The sequence below is a fragment of the Pseudopodoces humilis genome, chromosome 27 (assembly GCF_049639895.1).
Source record: "Pseudopodoces humilis isolate 2021_Gansu_Grassland_sample_001 chromosome 27, ASM4963989v1, whole genome shotgun sequence".
NCBI lineage: Eukaryota > Metazoa > Chordata > Aves > Passeriformes > Paridae > Pseudopodoces > Pseudopodoces humilis.
This window is the reverse complement of record NC_142226.1, coordinates 4,993,709-5,004,105: the sequence shown is the minus strand read 5'-3', so window position 1 is coordinate 5,004,105 and position 10,397 is coordinate 4,993,709. Positions and strand designations below refer to the sequence as shown.

General features: G+C 67.2%; 1 protein-coding gene across 3 annotated transcripts; it reads right to left on the bottom strand.

Moving 5' to 3' along the window:
- Positions 1 to 2,220: 2,220 nt before the first annotated feature.
- Positions 2,221 to 9,554, bottom strand: LOC102114256 (CYFIP-related Rac1 interactor A-like). 3 transcript variants are annotated; one of them, XM_088067456.1, is made up of 13 exons: positions 9,384 to 9,554; positions 6,771 to 6,855; positions 6,222 to 6,302; positions 4,944 to 5,023; positions 4,333 to 4,454; positions 4,151 to 4,256; positions 3,835 to 3,971; positions 3,657 to 3,734; positions 3,429 to 3,545; positions 3,246 to 3,325; positions 3,015 to 3,141; positions 2,784 to 2,854; positions 2,222 to 2,673 (listed from the first exon to the last, which is right to left on the bottom strand). In XM_088067456.1, exons 4-13 carry the CDS (start codon positions 5,014 to 5,016, stop codon positions 2,610 to 2,612), a joined length of 975 nt encoding a protein of 324 aa, XP_087923582.1. In that variant the 5' UTR covers positions 5,017 to 5,023; positions 6,222 to 6,302; positions 6,771 to 6,855; positions 9,384 to 9,554; the 3' UTR covers positions 2,222 to 2,609. The 3 variants fall into 3 exon arrangements, with proteins under 3 accessions (XP_014113950.1, XP_087923582.1, XP_005529793.1); XM_005529736.3 differs by lacking the exon at positions 4,944 to 5,023; XM_014258475.2 differs by lacking the exons at positions 6,222 to 6,302; positions 6,771 to 6,855; positions 9,384 to 9,554 and having other exon boundaries at positions 2,221 to 2,673; positions 4,944 to 6,181.
- Positions 9,555 to 10,397: the final 843 nt, after the last annotated feature.

Below are 10,397 nucleotides of genomic sequence, written 5' to 3'. Positions count from 1 at the left end.
CACGGAGATCCTGAGCTGGAGGAGCTGCGTGTTCCTGCTGTGGTCCTCGGGGCCGTGCCCTCACTTTGGCATTTTGGCACGCTGCTGCTGTGCTCCTGTCCCAGGCTGCTGGCAGGGCTGGGTGCCAGGAGGAGCAGAGGCAGATCCAGGGGTCCCCCTGGCACCGTGGGAGCCCAAATCCTCGTGTCCAGCAGTGAGAGGTGCACGGGCAGCAGCTCCTCACCTGCATCCCACTGAGCGCTGCCTCCCGCAGCCCCTGCCAGGGCTCCTCACCCAGCTGCCCCTGGTGTGGGTGGCCACTGTCCCCAGAACTCAGCTCAGATGTGCCTGTGAGGATCAAGGAGTTGTACATCCCTTTTGGTTCCCTTTTCCTGCCCGGTTTTGGCTCTGAAATGCTCCGACAGGAAATGGTTCCTCCACTCAGCGCTGTCCTTTGCCGGGGTGGCATGTGCCACCTCCTCTGCCCTGAAAAGTGCCATGCCGGGGACAGTCAGAGCTGGGATGTGGCACGAATTCGGCCTCACAAGCAAGGGGCACCACAGGGGGGATGTTATGGGCTCTGTGCCAGGGCCCAAGCAGCCCTGGGACACCGGGACACAGCTGCCACCTCTCCCAGCGCCGGTGACCAGCTGGTGTCTGTGCCCGTGCTCACGGGTGGCTTTAAAGCTGTCCCTTGACTCCTGTTGGAGGGTCCCGGCTGGTGACGCTGTCCTGGCTCTTCCCAGCCCAGTTCCCACACTGCAGGGACGCTCCTGGGACGGGCCAGGGACCATCTGGGGGACGGTGTCACCTGGGGACATCAGCTCCCGCAGACACGCGGCAGCTGCAGCCACCGCCCTGAGCCGTGTCCCGGCCTCATCCTCAGCTCCCAGGTGGGACCCTCGTGCTGTGGGGATTTCAGGAGGCCCTCGGGTCCATTTGGGCTCAGCAGGGCTGGGTGGCACCGCTGCCACCACGGGCCGGTGGGTCAAAGGGACTAAGGGGGAAACTGAGGCACGGCTGGGGCGCGGAGCGGCTCGGGAGCAGGGCAGGATTTTGGGGAGCCCGTGGCCTTGGCAGCATTTCGGGTGGCTGTGGCAAAGTCAAATGTTGCAAGAGCCTAAAAATAAAAGGAGCTGTTGGCCGGGATTGTGCAAGAGCGCGTTCCCGGTCCCGCCCCGCGCGGGAGCTCGGTGGATTCGGCGGCAGAGGCGGCCGGGCACGGCAGGATCCTGGCACGAGGCTCAGGAAATGCCAAAATCCAAAGGGATGGGGGCTGTCCCCCCCTCCCTGTCCCCTCTGTGCAGCTCCGTGTCCGGGGAGGGGGGGTCTATGTGGGTTTGGGGATGCGGGGACCGAGCTGGGCTGCAGGTGGATGCGGTGGGTGTCCCCATGGTGACACCCTGAGGAATTCCAGAGGGGTCCAGAGCTCGGGAAGCCCTGGGGACACTGCTCATGTGCCCCCCCAGCACGCACAAGGGGCACTGGGGAAACTGAGGCAGAGCCTGCCGGAGTCGCCTTGCCACGAGTCTGCGGGTGTGTGGTGTCACCCGTGGGGTGTCCCTTGTCCCCCCCCCCCGGCCCGGCAGGGCAGAGGGGGCTCGGCGGTGCCGGTAGCTGCCGTGTGCCAGGCGGGAGAGGTGGCGGCAAGGACGGGGCTGGCAGGACACCAAACCTCAGGGGACTTGGTCCCTGCGCCACCGGAGCGGTCCTGGGGTGTCCCCTGGGGGGGTGACACAGCCCCAGCCAAGGGTCCTGCCCTGCGGGGGTCTCCCCCAGCTCGGGGGGGCTGCGCTGCGGGGCCGAGGGGGCGCAGGGCTGGCGTGGCACGGCCGGGGCCAGCGTGGCTGCGATGTCGCGGTGTCACAGGGCCATCTGCCGGCAGAGCCCCACGGCCACCAGCAGCATCCCAGTGCTCCCAGTCTGCAGCTGCACTGGGGAAGGAGGGACCCAGGGTGGGCTGGCCCCAGCACGGTCACTGTGGGAGGTGGCATTTGTCTCACACGGTGTCGCGGTCCCTGGGCCGGGGTGGGAGGGGACGCAGTAGAGACGGCCCCGCTCTGGCCACGGACGGGTTAAATGTCATTTTATTTCACACCCCCCAAAAAAATGTAGAAAAGAAGAGGTGAGTGTGGATTTAATTGCTCGTATTAAAAATCTACCAGGTGAGACTGAGCCGTTTCCTCCAGAGTCAGTGCAGATCCACAGGGATACTTCTTCCTCCTCCTCCTCATCCTCTCCCTCCTCCTCCTCCTCCTCCTCTTGGGGACCAGGATGGGGACAGGGGCACCACCTGCCCCCTCCCCACGGTGCCCCCGTGCCATGGGCACCCTGCTGCCAGCCCCACCAGCGCTTCCCTTGCCGGGGTCTCTCCTGCCCGGCCCCGGCCCCCCCTGCGCGGTGTCCCCACGGTGCCACCCGCACCTCGTGTCCAGGAGCGGGTGCTGATTCGGGGGTGGGAAGGTGGGGGCAGGAGCCCGTGGAGGGGGAGGGCGGCCCGGGGCCGTTTCCATTTGCTTTTAATATTTCTGTGTGTTCCTCGTTGTCCCTTTTCCCTCTGTACAAAATGAGCTGTATGGTCATGGGCGTCGGTGACACGGTGACGTGCGGCTCCGGTGGCCGCCCCGCTCTCACTGCAGCAGGGCCCGGATCTGTTTGGACGTGGTGTCATCGTTGAGGTGCCGAGTGGTGTACCTGGACGGGGAGGGGACACGGCTCACAGCCCCCCGAGCCGCTCTGCTGTCACCCCACAGCGCTGCCGGGGGACGCCACAGCCCCGCTGTGTCCCCAAGCCCCCGTCTCACCTCAGAGCGTTCAGCAGCCCCTCGGTGCTGGTTGAGGGTTGGTCTTTCAAGACTTTAATGCAGCCTTTCATCTGATGGGGGCAGAGAGAGGGGCTGGGAGATCCCCGAGGGACCAACGGGAGCTCCCCCTTCCTCCCCATCCTCCTCCTCAGTGCTCAAGTCAGGGATCACAGCTGCTGGGGTGGAGCGGCACGGCTGTGACCCCACAGCTGTGACCCCAAGACAACTCACATCAATCTTGGAGGTCTTGGCGAAGGCCCCCACGGGGTGGACGTGGTCGTAGAGGATGATGACGCCGACCATCACCCTCATGCAGAAGAGCAGGGTCTCGGTGTTGGTGAAGCGGCTCCGGTACTCCCTGTGCCAGGACAGAGGCTGCCTGAGCCTGGGCGGGGTGGCAGAGGGACCCCAGGACCGAGATGTTCCCCCCAGAACCCCCAGGAGGGGATTCGAGGTACTCACGGGGTCTCCAGCATCACCCTGCACACACAGGCCATGGTGCTCAGGCAGTCGGTGGTGTCCTCGATCGGGAGGGTCTTGTTCTGAAACCCAACAGGTCCCAGCTGCTGTTTCCACCCCCAGCCCGATGTGTGGCGGCTGGAGGGGGTTTCTGCCCACCCTGAGGGTCCCACCAGCCTCCCTCACCTCTGAAACGAACTTGGTGGTGGCATTGCTGAGTGTTTTCAGCATGGGGGTGGCCTCGGCGTAGAAGAGGGACATCCTGTTGGCCATCTCGTTGTTCACCTCGCTCTCTGCATCCAGCTGGGGGTGTTTGATGAGGGTCACCGGGGTGGCTGAGCCCCCCCAAAACCATTCCCAGCCCTGTGAACCCCTGGGGGAGGCCACCCCCGGTCGGGGGAACAGCAGAGTCACCTGCAGGTTGTTGATGCGATTCCGGCTGATGGTCCGTCTGTAGTAGCTGAAGTCGTTCTGGATGGCGGGGTTGGTCATCTGAGGGGGGGACAGCAGGGTCAGGGGTCCCAGGGGACTCTGCCGGCTTTGTCCCGGGGTGGGGACCCCCCCTCGCTGCCGCCCCGCACGGGGGAGGCACCTTGAGCTCGTCGAAGCTGAGGGTGAAGTGCAGGATCTCGGCGAACTGCTTGGCCAGGGCTTGCTCCCGCTCCAGGTGCTGGGTCGGGGCGTAGGGGGGGCTGGTGAGGGCCTCCAGCAGGCTCCGCAGGGCGTTCTCTGGGGACAGAGCACTCCCGGTCCCCCTCTGCACCTCCACACCCCCCCCTCCCCGAGGGGAAACTGAGGCACGGCTCAGCGTTCCGGGCTGAGCACAGGCACCACGGCCGGGACTCCCGCAGCCTCCGGGGAGGGATGCGGGATGCACGGCGGGGATGCGGGGGAGCTCAGGCGCTCACCCAGCCGCAGGGAGAACTCGTAGAAGCGTTTCAGCTTGGCGACCAGGGGGCACACGGCGCTCCAGGCGCGCTCCTGCAGCCGCAGGTCCCCGGGGTTTTGGATGGCCTGGGAGGGGAGAGCGCCAGCGCTTGCCCCAAGCCGAGATGGGGGTGCGGGCAGGGGGAGCCGGGGCTGCACCCACCTCTCGGATCTCCTGCCCGGCGCCCGTGTAGGACTGCAGCTCGGCCAGGACGGTCTGTGCCTCCTCCAGCACGGCGTTCACCTGGTTCCACACCGCAGTCTCGGCCTCCGTCGGCTGCGCATCTGCAGGGCAGCGCCCCGGGGAGAGAAACCCGGAGGGCTCTGAGCGGGGCCCGGGGCGGCGAGAGCCAGAGCGGGGTGCCAGCACCCCGTGCCACGGCTCCCCCGCCGGCCCGCAGCCCTTCCTGGCGGGATTCTCCCCCTGATCCGTTCTCCTTGCCCGAGCTCAAGTCAAGCCGTGGAGTGGGGGGCAGGTGGGGGTGAGTCCTGGCTGCCCTGTGACCGCGGTCCTGCTCACCACGAGGGGTCCCCGAGCAGCCCCCTCGGCCCCGAGAGGCTGCGAAGTGCCCCGGGGGAGAGGTGCGGAGCGACAGCCCCCGGCCACGGGTCTGGCCCCCCTCCCCGGGGACACCCCCGGATGGCAAAGGTGGGGGAGGACGTCTGGGATGGGCGCGATGCGATGGGCGACGGGGACAAAGAACTCAAAATGGTGTGGATGTGGAACTCAGGAGAAGTACGAAACAAAAACGGAAAATAAAAATCCCATCTCACTTTCAAAGTCAAGGAAAAAATTAGGGCCTTGGTCAAGTTCGTTATAAGTCAACACTTTTAGAAGGTTCCCCATGTGAAACCTGCAAGAGAAGAAACAAGAGGAAAAAAGCATGATGGTGAGGTGGAGCCCGGGGAAGAGGTGCTGGGCTGCGGGCAGCGGCGGTGGCCGGAGCTCCGTCCTCCCCCCGCTGCTCCCCGGGGGCTCGGGGGGCTCCGGGAGTGACCCCGCGGCTGCTCCCGGCCCCGGGTGCAGCCTCTTCCCCCCCGATGGTGATGAGCGCTGGCGGATGGGGTGATGGAGAGGGAGGAGCGAAGGGTGGAGAAGCCGCCGGGAAGTCCCCGAAATCCCTGGAGTCTTGGCTACAGCCAAACCCTTACCCTAGTGCAGAGCCAGCCCCGAAATGAGGGGTCCTGGGGAACCCCCAGAACCTGTGCCGGGGGGATGTGGAGGGGGCTGGAGGCAGGAAAAGTTCGTGCTGCCTCAAAGGAGCCAGGAGGAGCAGGAAGGTCCCTCGCCGTGGGAGTGGGGAGCTGTGTGACCCCAGCTCTGGGTATTTTGGGGGGTGCCGGAGTCAGAGGTGGTGTGGGGAGCTGTGCACGGCCTGTCCCCGCTGGGGATGGAACTGGGATCGGGGCTGGGGCGAGCAGATGTCACTGCGCTCCTTCCGCTCCTGCTCTGAGCTGTGCCCTGGGAGGAACAGCGGGAGGGGAAGCCAGGGGAGCCCTGGGACTGTGCCCGGCCTGGCATCCTGCCACAGTGGCCACCGGCTCCTGTCCCCCTCCGTGTCCAGCCTGGGGGGCCGAGAGCTGTCCCTTCCTGTGCCCAGATCCATGGGAAGCTGAGGCAGGTCCCTGCTCCCCGTCACTCGGTGCAGGCTGCGGCCACCGCACTGACCTTCCCAGCGGTGCAGGTGGCACGGATCATTCATTCCCTCCTCCTTCCCCAGCCTGCAGGCTGTCCCTGTCCTGCCGGTGTCACGGGACACGCCACACGGCCACCAGTGCCATCAGCTAACAGCACTGGGTGCGTGCCCGAGGTGGTGCCGGGCCAGGTCCTGCTGCATCCTGCATCCCACCACTCAGCCAGGACGGCTGCCCCACTCTCGGAGGGATGGGGCATCTCTCACCCTGCCCCATTTTGGAGACTTTTTCAGGGTCCCAAGGCCCCTGGGGACACGGGGCTGCTCGGGGACACTGTGCCTGTCCCCATCCTCTGGACAGCAGCCGCAGTGGCAGCCCTGGCGCCCTCCCCATGCCCACCCTGCTCATGGGACTTACTTTCAAAATCCAGGAAAAAATGAGGACAGTTTTCTAAATCTTTGCCCAATACCTTTATCAGGTTGCCCATGGCCAGCAGACCTGAGCGAGAGAAACAGAACAGAGTGGAACAGCACCGGTGCCACCGGCCGGACACCCCGGCACCCCCAAGTCCCCGAGGGCCACCACCACGGCACCTCCCTGTGCCCACCCCGGTCCCTCCTGGCCGGGCATGGAATGTGACAGCTCTCCCAGCACTTCTGCCGGTTCCAGAGGTGGGAAGGGAAGAGGGGTGAGAGTCTGGGAGCTTTGTGCTCCTGGGGCACCCCTGGCCATGCTGCCACCCCTGAGACACCCCAGTTCCACACCCCTGGCATCCCCAAGGGACGGGGGACTGCCCCAGGTGACCCTCACGGTGTCACGCCATTCCTCTGGGTTATGGGGCTGGGCATCCCCCGTGGACAGGAGAAGACCCCAAGTGGGAATTGTGCCCCACAGACCCAGTTTGAGGGTCTGGTGCCCGTGCCAGAGCATCCCACCCACCCCACGGCCATGCCCTCGGGTCCTTACCTCAGTGCCAGGTGTGGCAGTGGTGGCTACGGCAGGAGCAGGGGCTGTGCCACCCGCCTGGGTCACTTCATGGGCCGGCGGGGACCTGTGGGCAGGAGGGCAGGAGGGTCAGGGCACCCCAGTGGGCACCTCCCTGCCCTGGGGGCCCATGGGTGGGACACTGATCTCCCCTCCGTCTCATGCCGCCACCAGCCTTCACCTCATTTACCTTGATTATTTTTTATTGCCACCGGGAGCTCACCAGGCATCAGGCTGAGCATCCCCGTCCCTCTTCACCCCTTGTGGGACCTGCCAGCAGCTCAGGGATAACCCCAGAGCGGAGCCATCTGTCCCCATGTCTCCTTGGGGAGGCCAGGATCCCCAGGGATGACTTTCCCAGCTCCAGTGGTTGGGTCTGCTCTTTCCTGAGCGCTGTGTGAAGATCCCTTTATGCCGCCGATGAGCCACAACCCAAATCCTGCAGGCAGCGGGATGCTCCCCCTGTTCCCTGCATCCCACCTTTCCTACAGGGATCTGGGGGGGTCGGGATTGGCCCCCTGGTGTCAGCAGGCTCCGGGAAGCAGCCACGGGACTCAGCAGGTTGTAATTAAGCGCTCGGGTTTAATTAATGAGGCTGGGGAAGGGGAGAGCTGGAGCAGCAGGGGGAGGGATGGGGTGGCTTCGTGCCTGGAATGGGGCTGTGCCCCCCAGCCCAGCCCAGCTCTCCCCACTCAGCCCCAGCACAGACCCTTGGCATCAACAGTGGTGGCTCTGCCTCCCTTCTCTTCCTCCTCTTCCTCCTCCCAGGCCCAGGAAGTGGTGGCTTCACACAGGGGCTGCACACGCCTGAAATGCAGCTGGGTTTTGGGGTAACTGGGGTACACCCAGAGCTGCTCTGGCACAGTGGCCCTAGGATTCACCCTGCTGAGTACTGGGGTGTTTTGAAAGGCTGCTGGGGGGTCCCTGGAGCGGGAGATTGGCACCTGCCGTGCGCTGGCACTGGCACACAGCTCGTGCCACCGCTGTCCTTGACGGGCAGCTTGGGGCCGGGATTTGTCACCGCTGAACTCTGCCTGTGCCGGGGAAGGGGCACGGATGGGTCCCCGGTGTGGGGACACCCCGGGGTGACTCCAGAGCAGTGGGGCAGGGGTTCGGTGCCAGGTGATAGTTTGGGGATTGCTGCAGCCCCTTGCGCTGGGGGGTGGCTCCGCTTGGGGTTCAGCCCCAGTTTTGTGCCATTTCCTTGGTCCCAGGTGCTTAAACCCCGCGGTGGCACTTGGCCCGGGGGGCCACGGCACATCCCTCCCAGAGGGGCTGTGGGAGAGGGCGAGGGGCTCCCCCCAGTGCTGGCTGCCCAGTGCTGAACTGGGGGAACTGCGCGCCCCAAATCCTCTGGGAGAGACACCCGCAAGCCGGCAGCGCTCCCGGAGGAACGTGCTGCCACAGGAGGGCTGGGAACAGCAGGCTCCCTGTCCCCAGCCACACCCGAGGTAGCCCCGGCTTCTGTCCCTCCCTGCGGTGGCCTCATTGCAAGCCAGCCCCGCTCCAGAACCTGCCCCTCTTCCCTCCCCGCAGCCTCTCCCTGCTCCCCATCCCGCCCCACGGGGACCCACGGCCGGTGTCACCTCCACGGGGACAACCCAGCCCATGGGGTGAACCCCCACCGCTGCTCCAGGCAGGACCAAATCCTGCACCCAGGAGCATCCTTCCCCCGAGCCGGCAGTGCCCGGGCCGGTCACACCGGAGGGGCAGCGATCCCCCCCGGTTCAGGCCACCCCGTGTCACCGTTTTGGGGCTGTGCCCCTCTGCTGCCGGCGCAGCATCGCCGTGGGCACCGCAGCCTGGTGCAGCGCCGCAGCTCCGGCCGGGGGCTGCCTGCCCCTCTGGCTTGACCTGGCCCCGCTCCCCGCAGCCCCCCGCCCGCCCGGTGCCCCCCGGTGCCCCCCGGTGCCCCCCTGTGCCCCCCGGTGCCGCTGCCCCCTCCCATGGCCGCGCCGGCACCGCCGCAGCCGCCGCAGGGTCGGGCGCGCGGTGCCTGAAGGATTTTCCATGGGGGGGGGAAACAGCCAAACTACCACACCCGGGAATCGGGGTGCCGGGACCAGATCCCACCCCGGGATCGGCCGGGGCACCCCCAGCCCTGAGCAGGGTGGAGCTGGGGCTTCTCGGCGCGGTGACCCCCCACCCCCACCCCGCTTTGGGGAGCTCCCTGGCCGGAGGGATGCGTGAGCCCTCCATGGGGCTGAGCCCCCCTCGAGTGGGGCCGGGGGGTTGCAGGGGGCTCTCCGGTGCCTGCCTGCGGCTGCGGCTGAGCAGCCGGATTTACCGCAGGGCTGCCGGGAGCCGAGCCGCAGCACCCCGGGGGCGCGGGCGCGCACCCACCCGTGCGCCCGCACCCACCCGAGGCCACCGCGGGGCTGCAGCAGCCCCAGGTGGGGCGAACCCACCCCTCCATCGCCCACCCCACCGGCACCCACCCCGGCACCCCCAGTCCTGGCCAGCACCGCGGCGCAGAGCGGAGAGAGGGGCGCCTGCGAGGGGCGGCCGGCGGGGTCCCTGCGGGACACGGGCAGCCCCTCGCCCCGCTGGCAGGCCTGGTGGCAGCCGTGTCCCCGTGCCCGTGGTGGCACTCACCGTGGCGCTGGGAGCCCGCGGGGCGGGCAGGCGGTGCCGGCGGCCGGGGGGCTGCGGATGCTGCCGAGCGCGGGGTGTCGGGGACGAGCCGCCCGCCGTGTGCGTGAGCCGCCCTGCGCCAGCTGCCGAATGCACCACAAAGACCACCATAGCCCCCCGGCCCCCCCCACGCCACTGGTGACGGTGACGTCTCAAGTGTGAGGGAGACGGGGATGTTTAACCCCCTGCGTGCCGGCCGGCAAAGCTCTGCGGCCTGGCCGGGAGAGGGGTCCGGCTGCTGCTCCCCGGGTTTAGGGGATATCCAGAGGGTTCCCCCCATCAGAGCCAGCTCCCAGAAGGGGGAGGGAACACATAAATATTCCTTGGTCCTGCCCCAGCCCATGGGGGGCACCGCTTTCCCCGGTCCCCTCTCCGGGGAGGGGGGCGAGCACCGACCCCAGCTGGTGCCACCGCAGCGAGGACAGAGCAGACCCACCCGCCGGGACCCCTGTTTTGGGCAGGCAGCGCCCTCTGTGCCTCATCAGCTCCCCCAGGACGGGGGCAGAAGGGGTTTGGGTGGCGCGAACCAGCACAGAGCTGCTCCCGCAGGGGTGATGTAGGAGGAACGCCAAAATTGGGCTATTTCTGCTTTTCTACCCTGAGTCCCCCCCTTTCCAGGCCAGCACCGGGCATGACAGTGGGGACATCAGGAGGGACCCCCGATGTTAGGGTCACCCCAGGCCCAGCTTGGTACCCAGAGCTGTCCCTCAGGGACATAGGCGGGGTGACAACGGCGCCTCCCTCCTTTACGGGGGTTTTGTGCTGGGGGGGTCACACGGGGGCTGGCTGAGCCACCGATGATGCCCCGAGCACCGGCGGTGTCACAGCTGGGTGACCCCGGCAGCGCACCGGAACAAGAGCTGTCGGGATTCTGGGATAAGCAGCCGTGACTCCTGCTCCCCACAGCCCCCCGCAGTTTGTGGGGGGCTGAGCCGGCTGCAGCTGGAGGCAGAGGGGGCTGAGGGGTCGCCCCCA